Source organism: Idiotropiscis lumnitzeri, chromosome 13 (genome assembly GCF_059441095.1).
Source record: "Idiotropiscis lumnitzeri isolate Australia: NSW breed Sydney's pygmy pipehorse chromosome 13, RoL_Ilum_1.0, whole genome shotgun sequence".
Classification (NCBI taxonomy): domain Eukaryota; kingdom Metazoa; phylum Chordata; class Actinopteri; order Syngnathiformes; family Syngnathidae; genus Idiotropiscis; species Idiotropiscis lumnitzeri.
Window position 1 is genome coordinate 1,882,524 of NC_142403.1, and position 14,011 is coordinate 1,896,534.

The 14,011-nt window shown below is 39.4% G+C and overlaps 1 protein-coding gene across 1 annotated transcript in view; it reads right to left on the reverse strand.

Annotated features, from left to right (window-relative positions):
- Window positions 1–14,011, reverse strand: part of pomgnt1 (protein O-linked mannose N-acetylglucosaminyltransferase 1 (beta 1,2-)) — a 37,063-nt gene that overhangs the window by 1,870 nt on the left and 21,182 nt on the right. The window contains exons 13-22 of the mRNA XM_088313175.1: window positions 12,047–12,088; window positions 11,716–11,774; window positions 11,158–11,230; window positions 10,325–10,453; window positions 9,239–9,364; window positions 9,065–9,129; window positions 8,911–8,955; window positions 8,653–8,788; window positions 4,473–4,582; window positions 1–1,974 (exon numbers count right to left, since the gene is read on the reverse strand). The exon at window positions 1–1,974 is cut by the window's left edge and continues 1,870 nt beyond it. Of these exons, the coding sequence (XP_088169301.1) occupies window positions 1,893–1,974; window positions 4,473–4,582; window positions 8,653–8,788; window positions 8,911–8,955; window positions 9,065–9,129; window positions 9,239–9,364; window positions 10,325–10,453; window positions 11,158–11,230; window positions 11,716–11,774; window positions 12,047–12,088 (867 nt within the window). The 3' untranslated portion in view covers window positions 1–1,892. The remainder of the gene's footprint in view (window positions 1,975–4,472; window positions 4,583–8,652; window positions 8,789–8,910; window positions 8,956–9,064; window positions 9,130–9,238; window positions 9,365–10,324; window positions 10,454–11,157; window positions 11,231–11,715; window positions 11,775–12,046; window positions 12,089–14,011) is intronic.

Here is a 14,011-nt window from a genome sequence, read left to right on the forward strand (position 1 = left end):
TGTTGCACCGTGTCTGTCTGCCAAACTGCACACAGAAGGCGCTCATACACACGTCAGGTTAAATCCTTCTTGTATGAATTAAATAAAGAAATATCCAAGTCTGGATGTGTACTTTGTCACATTAACAACCATCTAACTCTATTTGCTTTAACAAGGATGGTCTTCCATTCAGCTCGGTCCCACTCACTAAGGTGATCATGACCTGCTTCGTATTTTGGTAACGCGAAACTGCGCGTTGGTTTATTTTTAGTGGCACATGTGGAATTATAAATACCTGTATTTGACCCAGTTTGGTGCTCATTTGAAAGCTACGCCCTCAAGTAATGATTGAAGCTTACTGGTTAGAGTCTAGATAATTTTCTTCAGAATCAGTTTCCTCCGCGCAAGACAAAATCAAACTTTCCCAAGGTAGACAAAACTCACATGACGTATTTGATGAAAATTTGATGTTGCCTCACAACTTGGTTTCCACGTTTTCTCGGTCATGCTGTTTAAACATTAACGCAAATTAAACATCAATTTGTGAATAATTAAGATTATATACCGTCAGCATTATTACAGAACAGTATACTTTTTGATAACCTTTGATAAACGATACTGCAGCCTTGAGGATCCGCTTCCGATCCGATTCCTTTCGTCACTCGAAGGTTTTGTTAATAAAACATGGATGTAATTTGCTTGACATTGACATCTAAAAACAGCATTTTCACGAAAACACAGACACATGGCAACCATGACGACAGCTTGTCGGTGGTATGGCGGGTCACGCTACGTTAAGTTCATGATATGGCTCGGGCTTATGGATGGATTGGATTGGTTCTTAAAAAAATAAAAAAATAAATAAATAAATAAAAATAAAAAATCAGATACCGATCCAGGTATTTTGGATTAGATTTTATCGGAGGTTGAACATTTAACATGTCAGTAAATGTTACTGTAATGTGTTAGCATAAATATATTTTGCTGGTGTTAAAATTAATACCTTATGGTGTTGAATTAACACCAGCATATTTGCAATGCAGAACTGCTTTGGGAGTAATATTCCATCCAAGAATTACCAACTACCTAGCATCCAATCAGCTTGATTGAAATGCGCTATATAAATAAAATTGTATTGTATTGTATTGATTAGCTGCTCAACTGTTCATTTTAAATTAGACACACTACATTTATAAATATTTATATACCAAAGCTGCACAATATTGGAAAAACATGCGAGATGTGACATGAATGAGGACGCTAGCGATTTAGATCATTGAGAGATTTAACATGTACCTAAAAAAATGCCATTCTTATCTAATGAAAGAAATATCCATCCATCCATTATCTGCACAGCTTCTCTTCACTAGGGTGGCGGGGGCGCTGGAGCCTACCCCAGCTGTCACCGGGCAGTAGGCGGGGTACTCCCTGAACTGGTTGCCAGCCAATCACAGGGCAATGAAAGAAATACTTTTTTTTCATATGACAAAATTAGCAAGCTCAATGTGTTCTTAGCTAATTAATTGCTATTCTCCTACATAATGTTCAACTGTCAGGCGGCGATTCAGATGAAAGCATAAGATTCCATTAAAAAAATATTGCAAGTTTCCAATATGCATATTGCGTAGACTATTATAATGATATCTCTATATTTTTTTCATATATTATGCAACCCTTTGACATACTTTCAATACTGTACAGTATTAATATTAAATTCAAAAGCAGGGGGAAAAAAGGCATAAAAACATGATCGCTATAAATTGGCAACTGCTAAGGAGATATGTTCTACACAAAATTTAGCAATAGAGTGGAGGAAGATGGTTTATCAAATAGAGAGAGAGAGAGAGAGAGATAGAGAAGAGAGAGAGAGAGAGAGAGAGAGAGAGAGAGAGAGAGAGAGAGAGTTGGGGATGTTATAGCTGTTCTGCTGGTGCACCCTCTTCTTTGGTGGGAGGCTCTAAGTGGATAGGTTTGACATTGGCAGGTTTCTTCACACTGGTTACATAAAAAACAAAGAATAAGAAAGAAGAGTTATTTATACATTTAATCTGTTCAGCGATTTGATAGCCGTATTGTGGGTAAAGACCTACGAGTTTAATTTCTTTTTGACCAAGCTCATAACTCAATCTACACAAGTATCAAATGAATTTTTCACCATTGAAATGAAATGCCATTAATCTGCTACACCCTCGCAAAAATCACCCCAATTTTTTTGTTAATGTTTAAAACAAAGTAAACTAGCACTGTGTTGCACTGATGTAAAGATAAAAAACATGCAAAATAAAATATAAGAAATAAATTGGTGGTTATTCAGTCATTCTCTTCTGCTTATCCGAGTTCAGGTCGCAGTGGCAGCAGCTTAAGAAGAGAAGCCCAGAATTCCTTCTCCCCAGCCACATTGTCCCGAGTGTTCCCAGGCCAGCCGGGAGACATCGTCTCTCCACCGTGTCCTGGGCCTCCTCCCCAGTGGAACATGTCTGGAACACCTCACCAGCCAAATGCCTGAACCACCTCATATGGCTCCCCTCAACGCAGAGCTCCAGTGTGAGCCCCTCCCGGGTGATCGAGCTTCTCACCTTATCTCTAACCCTGCGAAGCTAATTTCAGCCGCTTGTATCCGGGATCTTATTCTTTCGGGCACGACCCACAGCTCATGAGCATAGGTGTGGGTAGGAGCGTAGACCGACTGGTATATTAAGAGCTTTGCCTTCCGGCTTAGCTCCCTCTTCAACATGATGAACCGATACAGAGTCCGCATCAGTGCAGACGCTGCACTGATCCCCCTTGTCGATCTCAAGCGCCAACCTGTCCTCACTCGTGAACAAGACTTCAAGACACTTGAATGCCTCCATTTGGGGAGAGGACACGCCACCGTTTTTGGACTGAGGTCCATGGTCTCAGATTTGGAGGTGCTGATTTTCATCCCAACTGCATCACACTTGGCTGTGAACTGCTCCAGTGAGATGTGAAGATCACAGCTTGAACAAGTCAACAGTACCACATCATCTGTTGCAACAGCGTTCCAAGAAACATCACAAACTTTGGTTTTCAACATCATGAAAGCCTAAACACTCTTGAAAAAACTGCATCTGGTTAACCCTGTAAGAAAAGCACATCAAATAATATATCCTGTTAGGTTCGGATATGTATGGCTCCATGATACATTTTTGTAGGTCTTGGGCGCATATGCCTCCCATTTTTTGTGGACTGATGTAAAACATGGAACCGGGGGATCTTGGTTAAATATTAGTTTAAAATAGTTATATAGTAGTAATATACAAAACACAATTGCACTTTTATATGTGGTATCCAAAAATTATATTTAATGTCATTTTAGGTCCTCATGCACTGTATTTTGTTTTGGCTGTGTTGAAAGTGACACCATTGCTATCTTTAAACACCGGAGGATGCCGTATCATCGAAATAAACCAAACCTTTGAAGCACCAACTGTTTCAAGACAAACTGACAAAATCTTTTGGAGGAGTTCTTTCAAATGTATATTTGGCAGCGGTCACTCCTCTGGCCCAAATAATAATAATTTCTTCAAAAAAAACAACAGGGACCTCAGAGCTTATTTTGCGCCATGAAAAGCTTTCCTTTTCCTTTGCTAATAAAAACGTCAGTTCTTCAGGAACATGTTAAATATCTCAATAATATCGATATTGCGATATCATCGTTGCAGCCCTACTCTCCAAACTAGTGTTTTAGAGCACATCCCACTGGCAACGACAAATCTGTGATGGAAGGCGTTTTTGTGGTTTAAAGTGTGCTATATTTTTTAGATGGATTTTTGACATCAAAAGTCTCAGGAAAACTTCATGCTCCAGCACAGATTTCATTGAGTCATGTCTCCTTGGTTGTTGCACATACATTTCCAGGTTACCCACGGTGGTTGTGTCAAAAGTCTGAACAGGTGTGCAAGCCAGGTGCATATAAAAAGAACTGAAGCACAAATGACAGAATATGGCCCAAAATGTGGCCAGCCCAAATTTCCAAGCGTTGAATGATCCAGACAGAATTATACCAGAAATGTGTTGATGGCAACAAAATGTGTCTACCATACCCCCCCCAAAAAATACCAAAACGATACACAAGCCGCACTGGACTATAAGCCGCAGTTTTCTATTTTGAAAAATAATTGTTGTTTACTGCATGTACAGAACAATTTTGTACTGTGAATGCACATAAGGTCCATAAACAGATTCTTAAGACAGCTACAACTTTGCTAATTAAAACGGAACAGACCCAAGAGAAAAAAAATAGTTGTATTCGCCGCATGGTTCAAAATCTAGCAAAAAAGTAGTGGTTTATAGTCCGGAAAATATGGTAGTTGAGTGGAAACCCTGAATGGATAAGAGAAAGGTCCTAAATAAATTTATACTTGTGCACCAAGTTCTTTGAAAATCATTGATGCTGTACATTATGTATAATTTCACCCTGGTAAAAATAATGTCAAGAATGTAATTCATCTCAAGACTAGGTGTTAACTTACGAGTATGGGGAAATTGGCACGGCCACCACTAGGATGTGATTCCTCTTTCTAAAGAGTCTCCACAGGCCTCTGTGACTTCCACGAACATCCAGATCCCAAACATGGAGGCACTTGGTAGAGAAATGAGGGAGACACAAGTGGGTTTTTAGGATAGTCAAATACACATCCACACTGGTATTTACAAACTTTAAGGTGAGTATCACATATATAGTGCCCTCCATAATTATTGCCATCCCTGGTTAAGATGTGTTAAAAGCCTTAAAATAAATCACATTTGTATTGGAGAGCATAATCTTACACAGAAAATTGTAGAAACGGTTCACCAGACAGAATAAAGCTCTTTGCAGGGCCATCTCAGTCCCCAAACCACAACCCCATTGCAAACCTATGGAGTGAGCTAAAGAGGAGAGTGCGGGGAGGGAGAGGACCCAAGTTGCTGGTTGATTTAGAGCAGTGGTTCTCAAATGGGGGTTCGAGTACCTGGGGGGTACTCGAAGGAACTCCAGCGTGTTTGTAAATAAAATAAACAAACAAAAATCCTTTAAAAATAATTATTGAATTAATTGAATGTTTCAGGAAGAAGATAGAGTTCCAAAAACTAATTTTCAATTCAGTAGTTTATTCAACTTCAAAATTTTAAAAACCCAGATTCTCACCCGTACTAGAATGGTTGACCCAATTTGTCCCATGCCATCTGTCGTTCCCTGTCAATCACTTGAAGACGCAAATAATGGAGTCATGTTTGCAGCGTAAGCCTTCTAAAAAAAACTCAGGCATAAGTGCAAAAGAAGACCAAACCAGTCGTCAAAATTCCGGTTGTATGATGGAGATTATGTTTTATTTGGATTTATTCCCATAAATTAAAGATCTCTTGTATGATCCAAAAGAAGACACTTTATGTTGATTATTTTTTGTGGACCAATACAAATGGAGTTAGATAAGGTTTAAAGTATAATAAATCAGACACTGATGGCATGTTCTAAGTCCGTTTTTTTTTCGTTTTTTAAACCCAAAAATGCTTTGCGCTGGTTAAGGGGTACTTGGCTGAAAAAATATTTCACATGGGGTACATCACTGAAAAAATGTTGAGAACCATTGATTTAGAGAGATTGTACAAAGAGGAATGATCAAAGATCCCACTTTCTGTATTCACATCAGGGGTGGTAATAATTGTGGCACACATGACAAATAAACGCACTTGAATTAAAAGTTTGAGTTTCTGCTTTGTTTTTAGTTCCAAATTATTCCTAAAAATACATTTATGAGAAGCTAAACAACACCTCTTAACCAGAGTGCCAATAATTATAGAGGGCAGTGTCAAACACTTATAACGACAATCTTTAAATGACGGACCACGGTCCATGTCTGGACCGAGTCGAGGTCTCATACGGTCATATGGGTAATTGCTATTAACTCATTCACTACCAGCCGAGTAAAAAAAAAAAAAAAAAAAAAAAAAAAGGATCTTTGACGTGTTTAGCCGTCAATGGCAGTAAATGAGTTAAATAAGGTACAAAATATGTGCCATCATGCAGCATTTTCTTCTCCCACAGTCAGCTGTCTCAAACATTGTAGATTGTGACCACATGACCATGATGAGCCAATCAACAAAGAGTTTGTTTTACTGTAATAGAATTGCCGGAATAGCGTGGGATCATGGCATGATGCTTCATAGTTTTGGCGTTGACTCAGAAAAGGCCTTCCTTTGAGGTGTTTGCATGTTCTCCCATTGCCTAAGGCACAGGTGTCAAACTCAAGGCCCGGGGGCCAGATCTGGCCCGCAACCTCATTTTATGTGGCCCGCAAAGGGCAAATCATCTGCATCAGTTTCATGTTTCTAGCATATTTTCTTCACTTTTAACAACACTGAGAAATGGATATTGCCATTTATTTGTTACCAATCCTCCCCATTTAAAATAAATTGAAAAATTGTTGAATTACTTACTAGCTTCTGATTTCAAAACTGGCTTTCCAATCAATATATATGGGTTCACAGTCATACCGGCCCTCTGAGGGAAACCACAACTACAATGTGGCCCGTCCACAAAAATGAGTTTGACACCCCTGGCCTAAGGTATTCTAGTTCCCGCATTCCAAAAACATGCATGGTAGGTTAATTGGAGACAGTTGTTATTACAGAATTTTTCAAACTACAAGTTGGTCTGGAGTAATAGTCGCATCATAAACAAGAAAAAAAACATAAAAAGACAGAGAGCGAAAGAGATCGCACCCAAAATCCCTATGCCTTAATCGTTTGGACAGCAGCAAACAAATTCTGGTTGGATTCAAAACTTCCGTTCTTTACAACAGAAATTTGTTCAGTATCATAACTAGATTCTTGCGTCATGCTGTGGCCAAAGGGAGAATCCTGGCGAGTTATTCCACCTTTAGGTGCTGTAAATAATAAATCCAATTTAAAAGATGGTGGTAATGCACCCTAAGTATTTGCCAACCCCCAAAAGGAAGTAGAAGAAATGAAAAAAGAATCAAGAGAAGACGAAGAAGAAGTAATCATGGCAACTAATGTGAGTCATATGACGTTAGTTTGCTGCCACCTCACATGTCAACAAACAAAGAGACCGTCTCCCCAGCGAGCTTGATTGTTTCGCATGCAAAATCCGCCGCAACAACGATGTACCAACCGACCAGGATTTGGCCACAGTGCATCTCCTGTTGATCCAAAAGGCTGCTGCTTGCCTCTTGACAGGTACTCGAATGAGAGAGCACATAACTCCTACTCTGGCGTCCCTTCACTGGCTCGCTGTACATTTTAGAGTTCTTTTTAAGATTCAATTATTTGTATTCAAATCTTTAAATGGTCTCATTCTACCTTACCTCTCTGAGCTCCTCCACCCTTACGCACCTGCCCGGTGCCTCAGGTCTGCAGACCAGATGCTATTAGAGGCAAATTGCTTTGTAGGGGATCAAAAGCACATATAAGATTTTTGCATACACAAACAGGGTGTGGGATGAACTGACCTTTAAGCCTGTTCAACAAGGGGGATGTATTTATTTTGATTTTTTTTTTTCAAAAGCTCAAGTGTTACTGTGTTTACTTGGTTGTTGGATTAAGCCTCTTTGGCGCATATGATTAGATAGGTGACCAGAGGTTGGCCGTTGCGTCGCTGTGAGATTTCCTCTTAACTCTTCTTCTTAACTATGACACCACCATCTTGTTAGAATCAGTTAAGACCGTTTTGAGTTACACACAGTCACATGGAATAGAGTGGCCCTCCCTTCATACTGTTTGCATCCATACACAATGAAAAACAGTTGATTTTCTAAAACAGAAAACCAATTGTTCATTTGGAAAGCGCTTTGTTACAGCTCCAGCTGTTGTGAAATGCGCTGTATGAAGTTGTATTGTATTTGTCATATTGTTTTACATTTATTGTTTGGTAAAACCCTTGCTTCAAATCCCTGGGATTAACCTACAAAACAAAAATTGCTCCACAAAATTAGAAAGTTGTTTCTCAAATGAAGTAATTGATTCACATAACTGCTCCGCAAAGATGAAAATGATTTTGAGCCTTGCATTTCAATTAATTGCCCAACCCACTAGTAAGTATTGGCGCAAGGGGGCTTAATACAAATGCATAGCACATTTTTCAGATTTTGATTTGTTTACAATATTCACATTTATGTATAATTTCTGTTTAATATTACAATTATATGCTACTTTGTGTTGGTTGATTGCATAAAACCGCAATAAAAAACTGTAAAGTTTGTGGTTGTAAAGCAGAAAAATGCAAAACAGTTCAAGATATACAAGTCATTTTTCAAAGTGGTGTCGGTATTCTTGTTTTGGGCAATACAGCTATTGTTACTCTTGGGGTTGTTTAGTAACTGCCAGCGGTGAGGAGATATCTAAGGTGGGAAATGAAGCTTGAAAGGAACTGACAGCAAGCGTCGGGCCAAAGCAAGATAGATCTTTAAATGTTAGCAAGCAAGGAGTCCACATGTGAAACCAAGTTGAACAGCGGGGCGGTCTATACTAAATGGATCACCAGTATTTGCTCTTAAATCATTGTTTCTGCTGTATTATATCTAGGATAGTAAATCAGAAACCAAATCCTATTTGCCAAATCTTATTTGACAAAAGAAAACCCGCATCCAAGGGAAAAAAATTGCAGGGAGCAAAATAAAATCTCTTGCAGCAGGAATCTCCCTATGTGTCTACCTTAGCAAGCTCAGTCCAGGTTGAGGTGTCCGTCTCTGACTCCATCTTAATGAACATGACATAGACTTTTCCCTCAGAGTCTGGCAGCATCGTATCCTCACACAGGTTCTTGGTGTGGTCCAGCACTTGGGCCTCCCTGGAATCACAAACTGTTAAATAACAAATCTGACAAAGGTATCTTAATGTGTATCAATCCAAACCTCTCCTAGTTATGCAGCAAAATAAATGTGCTCAGTGTCTCGTTGAAATCTCGCTCACCGAAGCAGGTTTTGGATTTCCACTTCATAAGCATCCTTCTTTAAGCTGTGACAACAAGCAGAAAAACACTTGTTCACACTTCTATATCAAACTAAGGAACTGCAAGTATTCTATGTCCAGTCTATGAAAGCCTGAGTCATTTGGCTCTATGCACCTGTCCACATTCTTCAACTGCACGTGAGGAACTGTGTTGAACTTGTGTTTCTTGAAATATACTTCCTATAAAAAAAAAAAGATGAAGCCCAAACAAGGTGATCAATTACCGGTACTGTGCATAATGAATGAAATTAATAGTTGACTAATATTTTAAAGGGATTCTCCATCTTACATGAAAATATCCATTCATGTTGAGGCCGATGATGCCAAAGTGGTAGGAACGAGACACGTCAGGTATGATACACTCTCTACCCTTCCTCTGCTCCGGCATTCGCATCCACATGTCCCAGTCCCACAGCTATAGAGACACACAAGCCATATCAGCATCTCAACAACAACAAGGCCCAAAACAGAGCTATCATTTACATTTCGACCATGTTTGCGATAGAAATTAAAATGCATGTGACAAAAATGTGTGTGTTAATGTGAGGCTTTGTAAAGTGCTTTGGGCACCAGATGGTATAGCGAAGGCACTATACAACCATTTATCATGCAGTTTATTTCTGCCATTCATTGTTCTATTATCACGTCACAATTTGGAAATCTGATAGAGATAATCATCTCTTGTCTGTTGCTTTTTTCCCCACCTAGTCAGCCATAGAGACTAGCGCAAAGTCTGACACATGCTATAATTATAATATTTGGTGTTTAATAAAGTCAGTCTCAAGAGTTGCAGCAGCAGTAGTTAAGCAAGAAGTGGGAGGGTTAGGAAGTGTAAAATCGTTTGTACTGACTAGAAATACCAAATATATTTGTTCACTTGGATTAAAACATTTTTCTTTCAAGAAAAAGCTGTCCTCAGACGATCAATCAAATTGGTTTGCCTCAACTCAACAGCCTTTTATTTGGGATGAACCACAACAAAATACAAATAATTGTTGAATAAATATTCACATTTACGGCCTTTCTTAAGAACATAATTCCTCTCAACAAACATAAAAAAAGGCTTACTCACAAAAACTTTAAATGATTTAAATCAGAGTCAGCCTGCATGCACATATGTGTTTCAATTTGCGTTCTAATTTCCTGCTACTTTATATTTTACCAGAGGGAAAGCGCTTTGTTACAGCTCCAGCTGTTGTGAAATGCGCTGTATTGTATTGTATTGTATACAAATGCAGTTATAATGATTACTAGAGTAAGGCAGACCAAAGGTGAGGCAATATACACAGCGGTGTACAAGTAAATCGCCATTGCAAACTTAGGTACCATAGTAACTTAAGTACAGTTGACAGCAGAGAAAAGAAGAATCCTGCACCTTCTCAGGTGTTGGCCATTTTGGCTCTAGTTCATCCTTATAGAGGCTCTTTTTCAGGACCCAGCCCAGGCCAGGCATACTTTCCACTCTGTAAAGTAAGGCAGGATCTTCCGCTGTGTGTTCATAGCCCTGCAGAACACCAAGCAATATGAAGTGACTGATACCTACGAGTCATGCTTACAAGACTTACAAATGTATTTTGTTCCTTTACACACTGAAGTCAGTTTTTGATGCAGTGCTGTCTGACGGATCGAAGGTCACGGCATTCAATGTTGGTTTTCGGCCTTGCCACTTAGGTGCAGTGATTTCTTTAGATTCTCTGAACCTTTTAATTGTATAGTGGACTGTAGATGATGAAATCTCAAAATTACTTGCAATTGTATGTTGAGGAACATTGTCCTTAAACCGTTAAGACTATTTTTTCACAAAGTTGTTTCACAAATAGGTGAACCTCACCACATCTTTGTTTGTAATTCAGGGAAGTTCCTCTTATACTCAGTCATGGCAGCTACCAATTCCTAATTAGTCTGTTCACATGTGGAATGTTCCAAACAGATGAGTGGTGAACATACCTCAACAATCTAAGTCTTTTTTGCCACCCAGCTTTTTTGGAATGTCAAATTCTAATTTAATGAATATTTGCTAAAAAAAAAAAATCAAGTTTATCAGTTTGAAAATTAAATGTCTTGATAGTCTATTCAAGTAAATGTAGGTTGAATATGATTTGTATTCTGTTGCTAATTTATGTTTAATAGAACGTCCCGACTTCTTTGGAATTGGGTTTGTACCTGTACTATGCTTTCTTGAAAAGAAGAACAAAGAAGTTTATTTACCTGATCATTCCAGGCTGAGATGCAATACAGGCTGTCATCATCATCTAACAGATGGATGGTCTGACTCAGAAAACTAGTAACAACACCCATCAAGTATTTTTAGTTTTCCAAAACATTTGCTCACAGAGTTACAGCGTGTAAAAAAACATGCAGTTCTGCTCAGTGGGTATCCATGCTCGCTTGAGGGAAACATTTAGTTGGGGTGATTAAATGTGGTGTATTATATAATCAATTGACCTGGAACATTACAGAAAAGTCAGATAACATTTGCAATTGGGTAAGAATGGCAATAATTGTAAAATTCACAACAAAGATATTCTGTGAGAAAATTGCTATAAAAGTATTTTGACTTCAACTTTGTATTTAAATGTTTTACATTTCTCTCCAGCAAACAAACACCTCTTAAAATAAAACCAAATAAGTTTAAAAGACAGCAAGATTGTTCTCGTTTGGTGATGTAAGGGTGCTGCTTCTTTCAAGAATCAATTACTTGAGAGTAATCTTACAAATACAAATGTGTCAAGATTGTTTGAGGAACATATTTAGACTCCAGCACACCTGAAAAAGTCGATGGAGATGTCCAAATCTTCCTCTAACACAATAGCATTTTTGGCCTCCTGGAGAAAATAAGGTTAAAAATCATTATGAAGTTGAATAAAATTACACTTTTTTCATTAAAAAAACTCTGACTCATCATAGTAAACAAAATTTGTGAAACAAATTAAAATAGTACTTTGTAAATCAAGATTATGAAATATTTATTTTAGAGTAACAGATTTTGTTGTTGAATGGCCCAATTGATTGTTCTTAGAAATGTTTGATGATATGATACTTGAGAGACTGATACATTTAGTTGGACATACATGTACTGCATAATTAAAGTACTCACCGGGTGAAGGTTGAATGTTGCTGTCAGACTGGCCTTGTAGTGCTGTGACAAAGAAGGGGAACTTCAATTCACTTGAAGCAAACTGTCAAAGCAATTGTCAGTAATCTTTATTTTATTTTTTTTTAGCACCAGTATCTTTCAAAGAATGGGGAAAATGTGGGCACAGTCATGGGAAAATTTCACATTTATTGAATTTGATGGCATAACTTATTTTAAAGTAGTGTCGTCACAATACCAACAATTCACTTTGATACGGGGACAGAAACAATACCATGGCAAAAACTTAAGACATCAGTAAAAAGCAATGATAAAGAGCGGACATCTTATCAACTTCAAATTCTATTCCATTATATTGAATCCGAGGTCGGCTCACTGGGGTAACAGGGTAAGTAGGGAAGCCCAGACTTTGCTGTCCCCAGCCACATCTTCCAGCTCCTCCTGGGGATCGCGAAGAATTAGCAATCCATCTGGGAGACATAGTCTCTCCAACGTGTCCTGGGTTGTGGTTGGGGCCTCCTCCCTGTGAGACATGCCCGTAACACTCATCAGGGAGGCGTCGCCAGGTGGCATCCTAACAAGATGCCCGAGCCACCTCAGCTGGCTACTCTCAATGCGGAGGAGCAGCGGCTTGTCCCAGAGACCCTCTCGGATGACAGAGCTTCTTCTCGCCTCATCTCTAAGGGAAAGCCCGGAAATCCTGCAGAGGAAACTCATTTCAACCGTGCGTGATCGGTAATCTTATCCTTTTGGTTAGGACCAACAGCCCCAAGAGCTTGTGACCACAGGTGAGGGGAGGTACATAGATCAGCCCATAAATTGAGAGCTACACCTTCCAGCTCAGCACCCACTTTACTACAACTGACTGATACAGAGTCCACATCACTGCAGATGCTGCACCCATCCGCCTGTCGATCTCCCTCTCCATCCTCCCCTCACTGATAAAGAAGACCCCAAGAAACTTGAACTCCTCCATTTAGTGTAGGATCTCATCTCATCTCCTTAACTTGGAGAGGGCACTCCACCCTTTTCCGACTGAGGACCATGGTCTCAAATTTGGAGGTGTTTATTTTCATCCCAACCACTTCACAATCGGCTGCAAACCACTCCAGTGAGCATTGAAGATCATGGCTTCAAGAAGCCAACAATACCACATCACCTGCAAAAATCAGAGATGTAATACAACACTTCGGCTACGCCAGGAAATTCTGTCCACAAAAGTAAGTAACAGAATCTGTGACAAAGGGCAACCTTGGCGCAGTGCAACACTCAATTGAAAAAAATCTATTTATGGTCGGCAGTGTGAACTCAGACACCGGTCGTACAGGGCTCCCGGGCGTCTGATACCCCATACTCCTGGAGCAGTCTTCAAAAGGGCTTTCAAAGGAACGCCTTCTCCAAATCCACAAAGCACATGTAGACTGGTGGAGCGAACCCCCATGCACCCTCAAGTACCATGCCGAGGGTTTAGAGCTGGTCCACTGTCCAGGACAAAAAATACACTGCTCCTTTTGAATCTGAGATTGTGTTACATCACTTTTTCTTTGAACAACATTCAATAAACGTTTGGAAAATGAGGACACTCATTGTTGAAGCTTTGTAGGTGGAATTCTTTTCCATTTTTGCTTGATGTACAGCTTCAGCTTTTTCAACAGCCCGTGGTCTCTGTTGTCATATTTGACGCGTCATAATACGCCACACATTTTCAATGGGAGACAGGTCTAGACTGCAGGCAAGCGGGTCTAGTACCAGCACTCTTTTACTATGAAGCCAGGCTGTTTGAACATGTGCAGAATTTGGTTTGGTATTGTTTTGCTGAAATAAGCAGCGACGTCCATGAACAAGTCATTTCTTGGATGGCAGCATATGTTTCTCCAAAACCTCGCTGTACCTTTCAGCATTAATGGTGCCCTCCCAGATGTGTAAGTTAGCCACTGGCATCAACAGAGCCCCATAACATCACAGATG